The sequence below is a fragment of the Aethalodelphis obliquidens genome, unplaced genomic scaffold (assembly GCF_003676395.1).
Source record: "Aethalodelphis obliquidens isolate GAN/ISIS:26980383/991018 unplaced genomic scaffold, ASM367639v1 scaffold39, whole genome shotgun sequence".
Classification (NCBI taxonomy): domain Eukaryota; kingdom Metazoa; phylum Chordata; class Mammalia; order Artiodactyla; family Delphinidae; genus Aethalodelphis; species Aethalodelphis obliquidens.
Genome location: NW_020837983.1, coordinates 15,899,489 through 15,920,679, shown reverse-complemented (window position 1 = coordinate 15,920,679; position 21,191 = coordinate 15,899,489). Strand labels below are relative to the sequence as shown.

Genomic DNA, 21,191 nt, shown 5'->3' with positions numbered 1-21,191 from the left:
TAAAATACTTGGAGTAACTACAAAACCTTTGTACAGGTTTATTTAATAAGCAGCCAATATATTTACACTTACACTTTCACTTAAATGAAAGCTTTGATTATTTGAGAAAATGTGAGTCATGTCAAGCACCTAAAAATGAACAAGTCATATCAGAAACCAAACACTGAATGGAACATATTTTTATCAATACTTTGGCAAGTGTAAGAAGTAAGAAGTAAACCAGAGTAATCTTCTAATAACAATCATTGCTTTTAAAAATGAAAAGCACTAATACATTATATAATTTACTATGGGCATGTAATTTTAGTAAATCCATATTTTAAAATTTAATCAACAAGGATAAACCTGGGGATAAAATCTTACTAAACTTGTATTTTAAAATTTAACCAACAAACATAAGCCTGGGAGGTAAACTTTTAAATAAATCAATTAAAGCTAATTTAATAAAGTCAATTTCTTAGTTGTTTTGACCACTGGATGTTTTAATTAGTAGGTCTGGAGTATGAGAGATACTGCACTACAAGTGGTATAAAATTAACTTTAGAGATGAAAAAAAATTGAAAACTTTTTCTGCCAGCTCTTATCCCAAAAGGAGTGGAATGTCAACCCAAAGGAAGTGGTACAACAAGCAATTTTAACTTCAAAAGTTCTACTTTTGAGGCATGTCATCAAGCAGCAAGACTGGTACACTCAACACATGTGACAAGCTGAAACCTAAAACTTTCAGAGGATTCTAGTAGAGTGCCTACTGAAGTTGGTATTTGGGGTCGAGGGTGATAAAGCCTGAGGGGTGTAGTTATGTGCTATGGTACCTGGTGATAGGATAAAACTGATCTGTATTACTGTAGCATCATTTTTATTTCATGATAAGAATTTTAAAAGTTTTTTAGGTACATCAGATAAATTAAGAAGATAAATGCAAAATTCACATGAACCTTAAAAATAAAACAGGCTTCAAAGTTATTTCAGGCTTACTGTGGTAGGCACTGCTTTAGACTATACCACTGGACACTTGGGTACTTGTCAAGTACATCAAACTTTAAAGCGCATTTGATAGATAAGTTCAACAGGCATAGACCGATGAAAAAAAAAGTATGGAAGGCCTGGTATATTTCTTGATTTCCCTTTCCTTGTAGTGCCTCTGAGTACATAAGGTGATAGGAGTCCTTTGGTATGTAAGGGAGCTATGCCTGAAGTAACTATGTCAGGATTGCTACTATTGATAAGAACTCTTTTTAAAAATCAAAGCATAAAATGATTAAAGAAAGTTTCTCCACAGTGAAGCAAATTTATGTTTTTTGGTGTGCAGATGCAACACCAAAATAAGGGGAATATTTTGAAAATGTTTTATACATTGTAACTTGCATGACAGACACCTGAAAATTAAAGTATATTATGACCAATATAGTCTGAAAGTATCTTTTGTCTTAGCATTATATATGTTTAACACAACACCCAAAGTGGTGGCTTGGGGTAGTACAGTAGTTATTCCACCTCTACTGTACAATGTAATCACCTGAGGAGCTTTAAAAGAACACTGATAAGTAGGTCCCACCCCAGGGCTTCTGATTTAATTGCTCTGAGGTGACCCTGAGTATTAAGATTTTTGAAAGCTCCCCCAGATGATTCAAAGGTTCTGCCTAGGTTGAGAACTTGGTGTGGTAAAAGAGTATAGTCTCTGAATTACAGATTAACCACTTTGAGGATTTTAGCTAAAATTAAGCTTAAGAAACAAGCTTAGAGAAATTATCTGTAAAATAAAGATAACAGTCTATGATTAAGTGGGATGCAATAGATCTAAATATTGATTTATAGGAAATTCAAGGCAGAAGAACATGTCAGTAAGGCTGTGGGGATGTGATCAGCAAAATCCAGACTATGGGACATTCTACAGGAAAAATATGATTTCTTAAAAGCTAAAATTACAACGTAAAAAAGCAAAGCAAGGCAAACAAATGGAGGGAGAACCTACATCTACAGAGAATTAAGAGACGTTTTAACTAATCGGAACATCTAAACCTTAGTTGGATGCCAATTCAAACAGCAAACAGTAAAAATACATTCATATTACGTGTATTTTAAACATTTTTATCACATTTGAAGAAATGTGAACTGGGGAAAAGGAAGGATTACAGATAAAATAAGTTGAGAAAGCTGAGTGGCACATGCAAATACTATACTATTAATCTCTGTATTTATGTATTAATCAAATCAAAGCACAATCATCAGCAAACAGTAGGGGTCAAAATAGGCATCTTTTCCCACCTTTACCTGACACTGCTGAAATGCCATTAGTGTATTTTCCTTTTCAGTGAACATCCATAAAAACACTCCCCATCAAAAAAGCAAGTAATATTTCTCACAAAACTGCGAAGGCCCACATAAAATATTATCCTCAGTAAACATGCTCTACTGACTTCTTGCACTGAATGCTGGCAGAAACCAGAAGACTCTACAATTGTTCCTTTTCAGTCGCAAGATAGGGTTATTAAACTACCAACAGCAGAAGAATTCATAATTAAGAAACTCAAGACAGTATGGTTACAAAAGAAACAATGTTGAGGTAACCTGATGTTTTATGCTAACTATATTTATATTGACTAATGACTAAACTAGAACAATAAAGAGTACATATTAAATAACATCAATCTGTTACACATCTTGAGTTACATGTATAGTATTTCTAGATTCTTTCTCCCAATATTCAGGAATCTTAGTTCTAATGTATCTTAAGGGGTTCTTACTCCTGACAATCTTAAAATTTAGCTATCTTTTCTCTTTGCTAGTAAAGGTAGGTTTCTGCTGCTCTCACTTCTCTCTGGAATTCACTGTACAAATCTCTAATACTGCTCTCCTTTTTTTCCTTTTCTCATCATTTCTAATTCTTGAATTCCAACCTTTTCTAATTATCTTCAAAACTGACTTTCAATTTGCACATTTGGGATCTGAAATTGTTTCAAGTATTGTAGAATTTTTCTTGCTACAAAAGGTGCACACTTTAGTAATTTGGGGTGCCACAGTTAATGAATCCTTTTAGGGTAATGATGAGGATAGTGTAAGATCAAAGAAGAGTTACTAAAGTCAAACAGAAGTACCAGGGAAAATAATCCTGGTAGAGGATTAAAAAGGAAGATAATAATAATAAATAATAATATTTAATTATATTTAAATATTAATAATTGATAATAAATTTTCATAGTATCATAGTATATAGAAAAAATATGTTGTTACTAATGTGCACTGGAAGGAAGAACAAAGACAAATGTATTAAACTTACAAAGGTATGTTTCTTTAAACTCACTAGGAGAAAGAACTTTCTAACAGAACTGTCCTAAACTGAAAAGTACTGCCCTTTGAGGTAGTAAGTTTCTTATCACTAAATATATTACAGCAGAACCAAGAATAGTGTAAAATGTAAAATGAGAGAGGCTGAACTGTCAGTTAATTCCAACTTCCAGAGTCTATGGCTTTATGACAAAATATTTACTACAAGTGACATAAGAACTTATTTTAGGATACAGATCAATTTTTAATAAGTACAAGTTTCATTATTTATTTTAATCTATGTCCAAATTTATTCATTAATGCTGTAAGTATTTATCGAGGATGAATTATATGCCTGTACTGTTCTTAGCTCTGCAGATAGTGTATGAAACCCATAAAACCCTGTCTTCATGCCACTTACAGAGGTAGGGGGATAGGAAGGAAACAGAAGAGAAGTAGTAGAGGAGGTGAGTTTATCATATGCAGAAGTTTCCTCAATGTATAAATTTCATGTTAGCATGAAATAAATTCATCCTAAATTCTAAGTCACCTCTTCTCCGGCCGTAGGTAGAAATTTTGAATTACTCTTATTTTATATATGTCTCTAGTCAAATTCCTTTTTTAAAAAACATCCTTTTAACAATTAAAATACTTCTTATGTCGTTTTACATTTCTTGAAACCCATAGAATGTACAACACCAAGAGTGAGGCCTGAGGTAAACAACAATTTTAATATATTTACTTCACCCAATATATCCAAAATATTATCATTTCAACATAATCAATATAAAAATTAATCATATTTTTTTCTTTCAATTCTAAATCTTTAAAATCCAGTATATATTTTGTATTTACAGATTATCTCTATTTGGACTAGCCACATTTCAAGTGCTCTACAGCTACAAGTGGCTAGGGGCTATTGTATCTATAGGAATTAGTATATTTTAACTACATCTCAATGCAGACACCAAATTTCATAGGAAATACCTGAACTTACTTAGATCATATTTAGATTTCATGAAATTTATAGTTGAAAGAATAGATTCATATATCCAAGTTGTTTCAAACATATTTAAACGTCATCCAATACCAAATCAAGTATCGGTTTTTACATTTAAATTATTTAAAAGTAAATAGAATTAAAACTTCAATTCCTTAGTTGCATTAGCCACGTTTCAAGTACTCGATAGCCACATGTCAACAGTGGCTACTATATTAGATAGCGCAACAAAATGTTTCTAGACAAGGCAGCAAAAAAAGTTTTTAAAATTAAATTTTTTATCGTCCATCTTCTTTTTATTTGAATCAATTCTAGTTGAAAACAAGTGAGGGGACCTTTTTTTTCTTTAGAAATCATAACCTGAAGAGTCTTCCACAAGAACTGAGGCAGTTCCTTTGAATCAAAATGTCAATACTCAAAAAACTAATAATAAAAGTCTATTATTTCCAAAGTTAAGTATTCCAATCCCAAAGGACAGGAAACTCTCAACTCCCTTACTTGATTGAAAATATTGCCATCCACCTTGCCACCCAAGTTAGAAACTTCACCATTACCTAATTGTCACTAAATCCTGTCTTATTAGCTAGGTAATACATTTTTAAAAAACTTTATTTTATCCCCTTCCACTCTACCTTCTATTGTTACTACCTTTGATCACCTGGGCTATTTTAAAAGTATCCTAAAGCTAATTTTAAATACATAGGGATTATTTTGTGCATGTGAACACCCATTTCATCACCAAGAATAAAATACAGACCATCTCCAGTACTCTATATAAAGTTCCCTCCTGCCCTTTGCCAAGCCAAACTCCCAGAAACAGGTAGTCTGGTGGACTTTTGACTAGTTTTGTCCTTATGAATTTTATGTAAATGGAATTATACAGTATATAGTTTTTTATGTCTGGCTTGGCTTCTTTTATTAAACTATTATCTTTGAGACTCATCCATGTTGTTGTTACCAATAGAACCTTTTTATTGCTATATTATTTGGAATTATATAAAATTCTGAAATTTATTTATCCAATCTCCTGCTGTTAGGTATTCAGGTTGTTTCCAGTTTGTGCCTATTGTGAATAAAGCTGGTAAGAAGATTAATAATGTTGGTTTAAATATTAAAATAACTCAAAATAAATGCTCAAAATATGTTAAACTCTTTTCCTCCATTATGTGGTAGTCACAGTAGAAACTGATGCCGTATATACCACAGAATGGACTTAGGCACATACAAAATCAGGTTTGCATTTTGAACAAAAGACATGCCATGTATACCTTCAATCATTATACATGTTAAGTACATACACAATACATTCATCACATAAACAACTGCAAACATTAACACCACATGGATAACAAAATTTGATTCAGTTTATTATCACATTTTAGCATCTGCTTTGTATTTTCTAACGCACAAAGAGATTAATCCAGGCAACCATAACAAGAGAGAAACTGGATACTGTCACCCACCCTATCAATCCCCCAAGACAAAGCATGTAAAAACATAATATGTAATATTAAAAGATGGATCTAAGAGGGGTTATAAAAAGTTGATTAGTGTTAATCTGATCATTTAGACAAGCTCAGTAAATTTGAGCACATAAAACTTTCATTACTTAGTAAAATTAGCATCAGCTTATTTCCCTAGCACTACTGCTAAACTGATGTCAAGATAATGCTTTATGAGCTTATTAGAAAGGAGTGCTAATTTGCATGAATGAGTTAAATAACTGCTGTACTGCCTCCATGCAGGAGATAACATTAAAACAAATCAGAAACAAAACAAAACAAAACAAATCAGATCTGAAATAAGTATTTTATGAAAATTAGTATAACAGCAGTTAATATTATTCTAAAGTTCATTCAATAAAAGGCATCTTATTGCTATAGGTTGCTTCTCTAGTATTTTAAAGGAAAAGGAAAATGACAAATAGGAATACACCAAAGTTACTAATCAGATTTATTCAATAAGCATGTATATACATGGACAGTGAACCTTTAAAAAATAACTCTTTTGTACAAAGATCACTTGCACTTTGCCTGTAACTACTATAAAACTATAAATTCACACAAAGCAAAAAGATAAATGAAATCTTCACATTTTTCCCCTTACCTCCCATTCTCTAGCTGCTGCTTCATTAGTAGAATCCTCATTTGTTTCTGATTCTTCAATCTTTTTTACTACTATAAATCCAGGTTCTCTGGTATATTCACCAGTATCTTCTGCATATATTTCTGGACTCCACTGAATGAAGAAGGCATACAAGTGGTCTGTCCTGTTAGAACAAGCGATTATTAATAATAGACCTAGTATTCTGTGCTGTTAGCTAGAGTTTAAAAACTATATTTGTTAAATATTTTCACAAAACTTGAAGACTTAAAATATACAAAATATATACCATGCTTTATTTAAAAATAAAACAAAGCCCACTACCAGGAAGACATTAACTTAAAATTTTTTGGCTGTGTTCTGTCAAGCTCTGAGAAAACTACATTAGGATTTTCTCTAGCGTGGTTTTGACATGCTCAGATGCTGTCCACAGTAATGTTTCTTTTCTTTAAAGAAACTTAGTAATGAACTGAACCCACCATTTTGACCTCATTTACACAATGATCTAATTATATAAAATATAAGTAAACAACTAACTAATTACCTATTTTAAAACCTGGACATTATACAGATTTTCTCCAAGTTAATAGAAATTCAGTATGTTTAACTTTTATTTTTTTATTTTTATTATTTTTTTTGTGGTCTAGAGTTTTTTTCTTTTTTTTAACATCTTAATTGGGGTATAATTGCTTTACAATGGTGTGTTAGTTTCTGCTTTATAACAAAGTGAATCAGTTATACATATACATATGTTCCCATATCTCTTCCCTCTTGCGTCTCCCTCCCTCCCACCCTCCCTATCCCACCCCTCCAGGCAGTCACGGAGCTGATCTCCCTGTGCTATGCGGCTGCTTCCCACTAGCTATCTACCTTACGTTTGGTAGTGTATATGTGTCCATGCCACTCTCTCACTTTGTCACAGCTTACCCTTCCCCCTCCCCATATCCTCAAGTCCGTTCTCCAGTAGGTCTGTGTCTTTATTCCCGTCTTACCCCTAGGTTCTTCATGACATTTTTTTTTTCTTAAATTCCATATATATGTGTTAGCATACGGTACTTGTCTCTCTCTTTCTGACTTACTTCACTCTGTATGACAGACTCTAGGTCCATCCACCTCACTACAAATAGCTCTATTTCGTTTCTTTTTATGGCTAACATTCCATTGTATATATGTGCCACATCTTCTTTATCCATTCGTCCGATAATGGGCACTTAGGTTAGGTTGTTTCCATCTCCGGGCTATTGTAAATATAGAGCTGCAATGAACATTTTGGTACATGACTCTTTTTGAATTATGGTTTTCTCAGGGTATATGCCCAGTAGTGGGATTGTTGGGTCATATGGTAGTTCTATTGGTAGTTTTTTAAGGAACCTCCATACTGTTCTCCATAGTGGCTGTACCAATTCACATTCCCACCAGCAGTGCAAGAGGGTTCCCTTTTCTCCACAGCCTCTCCAGCATTTATTGTTTCTCGATATTTTGATGATGGCCATTCTGACTGGTGTGAGATGATGTCTCATTGTAGTTTTGATTTGCATTTCTCTAATGATTAATGATGTTGAGCATTCTTTCATGTGTTTGTTGGCCATAAACTATCAAACTCTTAGAGGAAAACATAGGCAGAACACTCTATGACATAAATCACAGCAAGATCCTTTTTGACCCACCTCCTAGAGAAATGGAAATAAAAACAAAAATAAACAAATGGGACCTAATGAAACTTCAAAGCTTTTGCACAGCAAAGGAAACCATAAACAAGACCAAAAGACAACCCTCAGAATGGGAGAAAATATTTGCAAATGAAGCAACTGACAAAGGATTAATTTCCAAAATTTACAAGCAGCTCATGAAGCTCAATAACAAAAAAACAACAACCCAATCCAAAAATGGGCAGAAGACCTAAACAGACATTTCTCCAAAGAAGATATACAGACTGCCAACAAACATATGTTTAACTTTTAAATACCAGGAACATTCAGTGTATTATTGGTTCAGGGATGATCCAACCTTTTAACTCTCTTGTTCCCCTTTTCCATTTTGTTTACTAGAGTAAAGCCTAAATCCCTGATAAACATTATTTGAGGGTCAGCAACACCTTTCAAACATTTATGTTTTGTTGGCTGTAATTAGCATGGATAATTGAAAAGTGATTATAAAACTCTCCGCTAGCACATACTAATCAATAACCACTGTTCTGGAAATTGTTTCTAAGTTAATAAAATTTTTTAATAATGTCATTTCTTATGTGGCAACTAACACTTTAAAAAGGTATAGCTCAATATCAAAAAAACAAACAACCCAATCCAAAAATGGGCAGAAGACCTAAATAGACATTTCTCCAAAGAAGATATACACTGCCAACAAACACATGAAAGAATGCTCAACGTCATTAATCATTAGAGAAATGCAAACCAAAACTACAATGAGATATCATCTCACACCAGTCAGAATGGCCATCATCAAAAAATCTAGAAACAATAAATGCTGGAGAGGGTGTGGAGAAAAGGGAACCCTCTTGCACTGCTGGTGGGAATGTGAATTGATACAGGCACTATGGAGAACAGTATGGAGGTTCCTTAAAAAACTACAAATAGAACTACCATATGACCCAGCAATCCCACTACTGGGCATATACCTTGAGAAAACCATAATTCAAAAAGAGTCATGTACCAAAATGTTCATTGCAGCTCTATTTACAATAGCCCGGAGATGGAAACAACCTAAGTGCCCATTATCGGACGAATGGATAAAGAAGATGTGGCACATATATACAATGGAATATTACTCAGCCATAAAAAGAAACGAAATTGAGCTATTTGTAATGAGGTGGATGGATCTAGAGTCTGTCATACAGAGTGAAGTAAGTCAGAAAGAGAAAGACAAATACTGTATGCTAACACATATATATGCAATTTAAGAAAAAAAATGTCATGAAGAACCTAGGGGTAAGACAGGAATAAAGACACAGACCTACTAGAGAATGGACTTGAGGATATGGGGAGGGGGAAGGGTAAGCTGTGACAAAGCGAGAGAGGGGCATGGACATATATACACTACCAAATGTAAAATAGATAGCTAGTGGGAAGCAGCCGCATAGCACAGGGAGATCAGCTTGGTGCTTTGTGACCACCTAGAGGGGTGGGATAGGGAGGGTGGGAGGGAGGGAGACGCAAGAGGGAAGAGATATGGGAACATATGTATATGTATAACTGATTCACTTTGTTATAAAGCAGAAACTAACACACCATTGTAAAGCAATTATACTCCAATAAAGATGTAAAAAAAAAAAGGAATTAAGTATCATCTTTCAGATAATTTGCCTCTATGAAAACAAGCAATTGTTTTTTCATAAATTACTTAGATACAATACAGTTCAAAATTCTAATAAAACTAATTTTTAATGAACATTAGCCAAGGTGCAAGGACAATATTAAAATGGAAAATTCCATGCAAAAATTAAAATAAAACCAACAGTAATGAGAAAAACAAATCCTTACATTATTTTTAACTAAAGATATAATAGGGTTGAATATTTCATTGTAATCATCTTGGTATCGTTGGCAGATCTGAGTATCTGGCTCTTTGCCTTTCATGTACTCATGAATTATGCAAATCATACCATATTTTTAAATTATTCTAATCACAGTCTGTTGAATGCACAGACTGTACTGTATATTTAGGTGAGGGGGGAGAGAGAAGAATTTTATTATTATATTCCTGAAAGCAACAGTCTTCAGAGCAACATATAAAGACTTTCCAAGAGGTACACAGACACATAAGATAGTCCTAAGGGAAGTAATCTTATATTCTGCTTCCATATGTTAACCTTATACTAAGCTGCCTGAGAACAGTGTGGTCAAGACATCTTACAGATTGCCTGTTCTCTGCTTTCACTAAGGCACTATCATCAGTCATCCAGAATTTTACATGCCATAAACCGTAAAAACTTCCTCGTTGCCCAAAGTTGGTACTGAGATGCGGAAAAGTTTTAAAAGACTGGATAACAAGTCCTTTGGCATATCAGTTGGTTTCTAATTCACTGATTTCCATAAAACTGGAGGAGTTTTTAATGAAGTTGTTCACTAATGGTCACTGAAAATAATTTTGATGAAACGTAAGTAATTTTGGAATATAAATAGAAACATGTTTAAAGAATTGACATTATTATAATAAAAATTTTAATAGACTTTTTTATGAACAAAGCTTCTCAATACTTATAATAGAAAGAAAAAAGAGAGGGGGTAGAACTGAGGGGCTGAATCCTATCTCATCATTTCAATGAACAATATTCATCAATGGATACATAAACTAATTGGAGGAAAGCCCTAAATATTTTATTAAGGCATTTCCTATATTTTACTTTTTTATATGTAATAATTATGACAATTTATAATTTATGTTGCTTTGATGAGCTGTTTATTAGTAATAATTTTAATGATAAAATTTTCTTGTGTTCAATTAACATTTGGAATAATGCAGTTGTTGATAGACAATTTTCTCTTTGATTTCCACATGTATTGTGAGCAGAGGCATTGTGTATCTTTGTTCAGCACTACCTTTTCAAGTATGTTAGAACAGGAAACAAAGCATAGCATAGTTTTAGAAGGCAGAAATCGTACCTTACTCTGGAGCAAAGGGTCACCATGCTAACTGTATATTATAAAAGGTTTAAGTTCCCAAAACTTATGGTTCCTCTTCTTTAACATAACCCATGGCACATGTAGCTGTCACTTGGCTTTCTTCACATCCAACTGTGGGGACTGAAGCTCAAAGAACTCATACAAGTGCTGGTACTGTGACTGCTGCTACTGTGACCCTGTTTTCTGCCAGCATGCATTAAACTGAGGCAGGCCAACTTGTTAGCCAGGTAGGGTAAGCCTTAGACCCTTTACTCTTTTGACAATAATCACAAAATTTTTAAATAGATGTAATTCCAGTACACACACACTCACACATATAGATAAATGTGTAAGTATAGGTAATTTGTTGCAAAAAATGTAAAAGGGAATAAAAATATAGTACCTTAGAGTAAGATTCTATGAGGAGGTATAATTGAAATACAAATTCAAAGAGAAAAAGTAATGATGCAAATTTTAACTGTTAAAGAGCACATTCAAGTGGTGTTTAAATGGATAATGGTAGAGGGCAAACTGTTAACAATGTTTAGATTCTACTGAGTATATTTAAAGTATAAATGCAAGTGTTAACTTAAAATGTCAATATTTACAATGCAGTGATGACAGACATCCTTTAGAATTGCTTAAACTTAAGATGAAAAATTTTACTGTGTAGTGGGTATAAAAAATAGTTTGGGGACCACATCCTTTTAGTAGCTAATTTAGTGCTATGTATTCTATAGTAGACATTCAGTAAGCATTTGATGAAATTTTTAAGAAGGAAATTATACATCATTACCTGCCTTGAGGTAGGGGCTGTACCAGTTAGTATTTTGATGAACCTTCTTGATTTAAGACATTTTAAGTAAGTTTCTTTACTACTAAAACTAGGTATACGTTCACCTTCTTTGCATCAAACCATGAAAGGGACTAAAATTAGAAATGGGGTAAATTAAAGAGTGTAAAAGAGGAGCTAAACGATTTTGAATAGATTTAATGTCAGGTTTTAATCATAAACTATTTGAATACTTTGCTACTGGTGGGATGTAGTATACAAAATCATTTCAGTTCAAGGAAGCTCAATAACGTTTTGAAGATTCTGCTGTCGTTTTACCTTTCTTGCGGCACAGCAAACCAATACTCGTGTTTCTTATCTCTCTGTGCGTACTGTTGCATCGTTGCACTTGCTTGAGATACAAATGTTTTCCTCATAGGTTTTCCAACTCTGAGACATAAGAACTTATGTAATCGATGCCTCCTCTTTTCTTTTAAAAGTGCAGAACCTAGAATTGAGACACAAACAGTGTTTATTCAATTCTCATACACCATGCTTGAATGATTTAAAATAATTTAGATTAAGTAATGCTTATCTCCAAACTTCTGACAAATAATTACAGAATAAAACATCAACTTACTGAATTCTCTTAAGTAGCTTGTATTTTTTCCCATCAGAGGCAAAGTGACAAGTACAGCAGGACTAATGAACTAATAGGCAAAGTATGAGCTGACGTTACGTCTAAGCATTAGGGAAAAGGCAGAAGATCCAGGAACTGTTGGCAAATTTCTGTTTGTGACGCCCGCACTAAAGTATCACATACACATGCGCAATTTTCTGCATGTTCTTTATCAGCCTTCTAGAACAATATCTAAATAAGTCTGTAGAATTTTCAAAGGTTTACTGTAATATGGTTGTTACAGACAAAAATTTAGTAAAAAATCTTGTGAAGCTTTTATATGCATATGAAGGTGTGATAACAACAACATGCTAGATTCAGCCATCAGTTTGGACAGCCTGAATTATCTCTAACCCGTCCAACCACAGATGCTGACATATGACACACTGAGAGTCTGACAACATGGTTCAATTCAGCAATCTAGACATTAATTAGCTTACGAAGGTGGCATACTGTGAAGAAAAAGCACTTAGTTATAGTCAGGAGATCTGGGTACTAGTCATGGCTTTTTTTCTGTGTAATACTGCACAAGGTACATCATCTATCTAAGCCCCAACATTTGCATCAGGTTAAAAGAGTGAACTTTTACCATTCTTCCCACAATTATATTTGTACATTTTTATATTTATATATTTACAGTTTTATAAGTTTTATGATATTATAAAGTCACTAAAGATCAGAAACTTTAAATATTTCCCTATTATAGGATCTCAAGTTACTTAAAATTAGTTACTTAAAACTAAGTTTCTTGTCCCCCCTCCATACACAGGTACAAAAAGAAGAAACCAAGCGGTAACAATCCAGGAATACCTATCTAAACTATTTACCAATTTTTCTCCTTTTAGTATTTTGTCATAATGGGATGTCCCTCCCATCAAACCCTGCACCCAAACAAACCCAATAAAATAAAAGTAGTCTACTATATTATTGGGTCAAACGGAAATGCCTCATTTTATCTTTTTCAAAGTTTCAAAATATAAGACAACCATCAGACACAAATATATCAAATAAAGATATTTATGCCAGCATTCTTTAAAACATCAAAGAAATATCTTAATAGTATGAATTGTTAATAACAACTGAATGTCTTAATACAGAAATGGCTAAATTACAGGGCCATTAAAAACCATGAAAGAACTATATGGATTCAAGTTGACCCTTGAACAACATGGGTTTGAACTGCACAGGTCCACTTATATGCAGATCTCCTTCAAATAATACATACTATAACACTACAATACATGGTTGGTTGAATCCATGTATGCAGAACCACAGATATGGAGGGCTGGCTGTAAACTTACACATAGATTTTCGAATGTCGGAGAGGGGTGTGTGTCACCCCTTAACCCCTGAGTCGTTCAAAGGTCAACTGTATAATGACATGGGAAAATGTTTATTACATAATATACTAAGTAAAAAAAAGCAAGAAACAACACTACATACAATCCTGATTTTATATGAAAAATCCATGTAAGTAAAGATACAAAAACTAGCAAAATTGTGTGTGTCTGTGTATGTATATACACATACACACTAAAGATCAAAGATAAATATACCAAATATTAACAATGATCTTTTCTAGGTGATGAACTCAAAGTAATTTTTATAAATTTTCTAAAAACTTCCTACATTTGTCAAATGTTCTTTAATGAACATTCATTAGCTCTGAATAAAGAAAAAAATTACAAAAGAAAAAATATTCAATCTTTTATAGAACTTGCTTTGAGTAAATGAATTCCTTAACATCTACTGAATATAATCCTTAGGTCTTCAGTATACCTAAATTAGACAATGCAAAGAAAATTCAGTGTTTTTAAAAACTGAATCAAACCTTTGTGTGTTGCTGGTAGGAATGTAAAATGGTGCAGCCACTGGAAAACAGCTCAATGGTTCATCAAAAAATTAAACACAGAATTACCATAGGATCCAGCAAATCCACTTCTGGTATATATCCAAAAAATTGAAAGAATGAAATCGAACAGATTATTTGTACACCAATGTTCATAGCAGCATTATTCACAACGGCCAAAAGGTGGAAACAACCCAAATGTCCATCAACAAATGAACATATAAAGAAAATGTGCTGTGTACAGTAGAATATTACTCAGTTTTAAATAGGAAGAAATTTCTGACATGGTACAACACAGATGAAACTTGAAGGCGTTATGCTAAGGGAAATAAGCCACACACAAAAGGGAAAATATGGTATAATTCCACTTATATGAGGTACATAGGGTAGAGATACAAATTCACAGAGACAAAACGTAGAATGGTGGTTGTCAGGGACTGTAGGGAGAAGAGAATGGAAGTTACTGTTTAATGGGTACAGAGTTTCAGTTCAGGAAGATGAAAAAGTTCTGGAAATGGATGGTGGCGATGGTTGTACAACAATGTTGAACGTACTTAATGCCACTAAATTTTACATTAAAAATGGTTAAACTGGTAATTTTTATTTTATGTATATTTTAACAATTAAAAATTTTTAATTAAAAAGACTGAAATCTAGTATTGATTAATCTAGAATCAATACTCCAATAGAGTATGAGAAATGTTAGCTAAGACACTTGAGTTATACACCTTTTAACCCATAATGTACTAAGTGGAAGCACTGTATATTAGAAATAAAAGACAAACTATTACTATAATTTTCATAAGTAAATAGTACGAAAAAACAAAATGGTGTTTTAATTTATCCTTAGTACTGCTTTTTAAAGGAAAACATTTAATCAGACAATGATGGAACTTGTGGATACTTGAAAGAATTTCAGAAATAGATTTTTATGTCTAATTGCACTTTTTAAAAATGATGGGATTACAACTTCGGCAATTGCAAATTGCAATTAGGATATTATATATGAAATTTTAAAAGGTATTTTAATGATAAAACATATCAAGAACTAAAAGAGAAATGGAGAAATCAGAGGTATTATGGAACTTGTGAGCACTTTCAAGAAATAAATTGTTTAAAGACAGAATGCAGTGTGTGAGGAATGTTTAAACATGGTGGAAAAGATGCCCATTATGTGTACAACCCACTGTGGGATAAGAAAAGACAGGAGAAACCAGAGACTATGTACTTGTCCCCAGAGAAACATCAGTCAAGGGCTACTAGATCATCCTTCAGAGTGGCCTAAGATACAGTAGCTTTTGAGTCAGTGAGGAAAGACGGAGACAATATGCAATAAGATAAGCTAACTTTATATATTCCTTAACACTTACCTTCTATATTGGTTGTTGCTATTTTATGCTTAATTTCTTTTTGTGACACCTGTTGAATATTTTCCCTTTGCTGTTTAGTTTGTTGCATTGTATGGGTTTTCCAGAGTTTCCGTAGCTCTTCTACCTCAGTCTCTGAGTCCTGATTTTGTTCCTTTCCTTGCTTTCCTTTGTTGACAATTGGCTTTTGTTTAAATTCTATTGCTTCCCCACAGGGCATACTTTCTTTTTCACCTTCTTCATGGTGTAATGAATTCTCATTAAGAAGAAAATCCTGGTCTGCATTACCTTTTATACCTGTGCTTTGTTCGTTAGGACCTGAGATTTCTTGAAGATTATCTGTAGTCTGATCTCCTTCCTTAGTAGCCATTTCAAGATTATTTAAATCAGTTTTAAGGGAAAGAGTCCCAACTTCATTGGTAGTATGTCCAGAATCGGATTTTAAGTGGTCAGGAGTACTAGCAGCCTCTGTTATGACTGTCAAACATTCTACTCCACTCTGACTGATGGTTTGCACAGATTCTGATGACGCACCAGATGATTTATCTTGTCGCAGCTCATCTGAAGAAATAAGCTCCTCTCGTATAGGAGAGAGTTCTGATTCCGTGAACACATCTTCAGAAAGAGACTCCTCGGTGCTCCTAGGAGCAGTGCTGGCACTATCATTACCTGCATCGCGAATTCTTGAGTCTATTTCATCAGTATTACTTCTTGTCATTTTCTTCAAATGGCAGAAGTCCCTTCCTGATAACTGATCTATCTCTCTGTCAGTAAACAAAATTTAAAGTTATTACTTTTTAAATTGTAGAATTTTATTTTCCACAAACTTAACACTGAATTAATATCACTAAAAAGGCTTTCCTAAAAGGGTGTAGCATACATCTCTTAACAGCATATCAAAAATTTGATTGATTCCTATAGACCATGTAATTAAGTCAAGTTTTGCATCAGTTGCTTAAGATCTGGGAAATATCAGTGTAAGATTTCCTGAATTGATCTACCTGAAGAGAAGTTGAAGATACAAGTTCTGGGTGAAGCTATAATTCTAAACTAAAATGTATTCACTGATGAAATATGCAAATAAAATTTTGATTAAAATTTTAAATGTCTTAATAAAATAAAAATACACTGATATTACACACACACACACACACACACACACAGTGCTTATTTACATTTAAATAGAAATTAAACTAAAATAAATAACTCAAGTGCAAAGTTAAAAACCAACCTGAATAGAACTGAGGCAAAAGTGCTTAGAGGTTAGATATTAGCTAGCTGAATGGTTCATCATTACTTCTAGATTTCCATGTTTAATGGCATTTGTATATGCAAGCACTAATGTTCAATGGTTAGACAGTTAAGTTCTGGAAGGAGACAGTGTAAACACTACATGAAATGCAAGTCAGCAACTCAAAATGATGGCTAAAAGTAGTTTCTGATAAACGGAAATTGCATGAGTTCTTTGGAAAAAGTATGAACATTTATGCAAGTCTGAGAATAGGAAAGACTGGAAGTAAGCCGACACACAATTTATTGGCTACCTCTGGATGGTGAAGTTGGGTAACCCTGTTCCTCTTATTCTAGTACTTGATATTTTTTATAATGATATGCATAATTTTCATTGTGCATAGGATAGGTAAAATTTATTTTTAAAAAAGTATTAGTTGAAGTCCAGTTCCTATCTCTGCTTGCCTTGTACTGAGTGATTCACCTTAAGAAATGTATGTAAGCATCTAATCTGTGTTATTAAATGTGTAATAGTGTCATCTACTGGTGAGCCCCTAAAACTGCATATATAGGGTCTTGGAACTTGGCAAAAGTTTTGAGAAACTGTACCTGTAGATTTAATAAGACCCTTAGGTATGAGATAAAGTCAAGTAAACCTAACAGTATATAGATTTAGATAAGTGTTGTAACCTTATTTTTTTATGTCAATGATGCTGCTATTGCTCAATATAGTTCCTGAACAATACCTTTGCAATTAACTTCCCAAGCAGTGTAAGACAGAAGAAAACCAATCAAATCTTACACCTCATTTTTACCATACATGACATTATCTGAGTTGTTGCCAAATATTGTTTTTAATCAATTCATAAGGCAGCATTGAAAGATATTTCTTTTGGAGTAACTTTTTTAAAGGTTTGGATCAAATAGATGGTCTTTCCAGGTGATGTTGTGAATGATAAAACAGTGATTTACAAGAGGAAGGGCCCTATAGCATCTGTGTAGAATAGTTATGGATCATTCAGCATAATAGAATCCCAAAGTATCCTAATACAAACGGAAAAGCAGGGCAAGATAAAATGGATCTCACCAATGACTGGCAACATATACATACATATACTCTTCTTGTTTCTCTTTTAATCTAATCCTTCACTCCTTCACCTTTGTCTTACCCCTCCACCTGCCACAATAATCTTTACTTGCTGAGACTGATTTTGGATGATGATACATTAAATAGCTAACAGTAGAGGCAATCCTAGGAATAATCTGCACCTCTAAGGATGAGTTTACCAAGCCAAAACAGTATCTACTGGGGGGCCATTATAATGGAGACTGTTTAAATAAAAGATTTTATTCTACCACAGGTATTCTAACAATTCATGTAGTCTGCCTCAGAAACAAAAATAATTTGCTCTCCGTCTCTTTTGTAAGTAGTTCTGTCTCACAGGGGTTAATTTTAAAACAACCATTATCATCCCTGTGGGCTATTATAGGGATAGAAATCTCAGTATCAGTTAAAGTGAAGCCAGTTTTTAAACTGTTGACAAAGTCATGTATGGAGGAATGGGGGAGTTCTTTTCTATTACATATCAATTTTCTTCTTTTGTCCTTCCCTTCCTTTGTTTGTATACCTATCTTTTATTTTCTTCTCCTTTTATTTCTTATCCTTCCCTTTTCTTTGTTATTCCTTTAGTTAAACACATTACTTTCAAAGGCTATGCTGACCTGTAGCCTCACATCTATGTTACCTGAAACACACAAATTCCCTAACCAGTATATTCCAAGGTTAACTCTTTAAATTTGTGCAATCTGTGGGTCTTCTTCCCTGTGTTTTATACTTTTCTGAGAGAAGGGTGCAAACATATAAATCAATAAATGACAAAGCTGCTCTGGCTTTATCAATGTCAGGTCTTTGCTCATGTGACCTCCCCCAAACCCCACACCCAACTCTTCAGGCTCTTCTAAGGAAAATTTGAAAGCTACCCTTGATTACTTATATTACCTTAAATTACTAATAAAAATAATTTGAATTTACCTGAATAAAATGGGCTGGTAAACATTGAATTAAATGAGTACTATAGGTTACTTTTAAATATCAGGTTCTCTGACCAAATATACAAATATAAATCTAAAACAATTCCTAACCTAGTGCAGTAAGAATAATCTTTTCAATACTACATATAATTTCTGTTTCATTAATGATAAAATGAAAAGCAGCTATAATAAAACTATTAAAAAATACTTCAGAGTTATTAGACCAGGGTCAACTATCTAGATGAAATAAAATTGCAAAGGAGTATAAATATCACTCTTACATGGGTAAGGATTCCTTTATTTTGCTATCGAAAATTTCTTTGTACATTGCAGCTGACATCACCTCTTCCATTGGACACATGATGCCATATTCCTCACAGCCATTCTCTTGAACCAAGGGGTCAGTTTTATGTGGATCAAACATTATATTATTTGGTGTAACTAGCAACACACCGCTGACTGTGCCCTAAGATGAAAAAAGAAAATAATGTTTAAACTTCAAAGTTTAAATTTTCAAAATTATTCTAGGTATTTTTATTTCCAATGTTAGGCCACCTACCACATATAAAAGTAGTATAGTCAAGCACTATGGCATTCTCATGAAAATGTTTTTAATAACACCCAAATTTTCCCAGTAAATTCTCCTTGTTAGCAGAGGCAAAATACAAAGAATATCATATTCACCTTCAATCAATCAAGACAGGAATTAAAATTTGCAGCCTCAGTAAAATGCTGAGTTATATCAGCAAGATAACTTCAGTAATGTAAGAAGGACTGTAAAGTCCTTCAAGGCATGAGCCATGTTTTACATTAACTTGCATACAGCTTCCTGTGTTCTTCCGTCACTACAGGTATCAAATAGTTTCATGCACACACTGCAGGTTTAATAAATAATGTGCTGATAACTCAATCCATTATAAAAGGAAAATAGTATAATCTGTTCAAAATATCTTTAAAAAAAATCTCCATTTCACTCGATTCTGCTACTGCCTAGTTATGTGACCTCTGGCAAGCAAAGCCTCTGGGGTTGTTTCTTCATCTGTAAAATTAATTAGATTAGATTACTTCTAAGGCATACAGTAATTATTTTAATCATGAAAAGTTATGAAATGTTAAATATATTTACACAAATATAAAGAATCCAACCCTCTCATCTTACAAATGAGCAAACAGAAGTACGTAAGAAGCTGATCCCACTAATATTAGCTAATGTTTCTTGAATGCTTTGTATGTGTCATGCTTTATATATATTATTGTTCATTTATATATATTACTGTTCAATTATAGCTCTGAGATGAGAATACAGGTGGGGAAATTAAAATTGAGAGAGGCTAGGCAATTTGTCCTAAATAATAAATAACATAGCTAACTAATAAGTGGCAGGACCAAGATCCAAAATCCAAGCAGTCCATGCTTTTTACTATAATCTTTTCACATCTGAGTTACAAACAATAATCACTTCAACTCAAGTACCAAATATTCCTTAATCCTATTATTTTATTTATTTTTATTGAAGTATAGTTACTTTACAATGTTGTGTTAATTTTTGCTGTACAGTCAAGTTATTCAGTTATGTATATTCTTTCTTAATCCCGTTTTCAAACTCCCATTCCACTACATCCTGTAAGAATAAAAATAAAGAGCCAGACAGAATTCTAAAACTAAACCAAATAATTACTTCAAAGTTGTCTTTTTTCCTGCAGATACCAATAGAAAAACTTAAATATTGCTTGATTTGGTATCACACCCTCCTTCCAAGTCCACATTCAGCTCTGTGAATTTATCTGATTTAACTTTAAGAATGTAAAACTTAAGTTATGACAGACACTAACTTTAGAAACAAAAAAATAAAAAGAAAAATCCTACGAAAAATGGTCACCCAATCACAAATGAAAAAAAGTTATTGCCAATGTTCGAGATTATAAAATACGCTTATTATTTATAGTAACTGCATGCAATACTGGAGAGAAGAATATGTGTGTGTGTGCGCATTTTGGTGGAGGAAAAGGAATCAATCTCAAACTCTGATTAGTATTTCTTTTAGTTCAGACCATGGACCTCCTAAATAAGGAGGAACTTTATGTAAACCATAGCCTAATCATCTTTTGATCAATATTTTATTTTATTGTTTTTTTAATATCTTTATTGGAGTATAATTGCTTTACCATGTTGTGTTAGTTTCTGCTGTATAACAAAGTGAATCAGCTATATGTATACATATAACCCCATACCCCCTTCCTTTTGCGTTTCCCTCCCACCCTCCCTATCCCACCCCTT

The 21,191-nt window shown here is 33.2% G+C and overlaps 1 protein-coding gene across 5 annotated transcripts in view; it reads right to left on the bottom strand.

The window, feature by feature from the left end:
- The window catches only part of OXR1 (oxidation resistance 1), a 454,493-nt gene that overhangs the window by 37,654 nt on the left and 395,648 nt on the right, over window positions 1-21,191 (bottom strand). For all 5 annotated transcript variants that reach the window (XM_027131593.1, XM_027131595.1, XM_027131594.1 and 2 more), the window contains 4 exons: window positions 19,196-19,380; window positions 15,657-16,417; window positions 12,098-12,266; window positions 6,371-6,533 (listed from right to left, as the gene is read on the bottom strand). In XM_027131593.1, coding sequence (XP_026987394.1) covers window positions 6,371-6,533; window positions 12,098-12,266; window positions 15,657-16,417; window positions 19,196-19,380 — 1,278 coding nt within the window. The remainder of the gene's footprint in view (window positions 1-6,370; window positions 6,534-12,097; window positions 12,267-15,656; window positions 16,418-19,195; window positions 19,381-21,191) is intronic.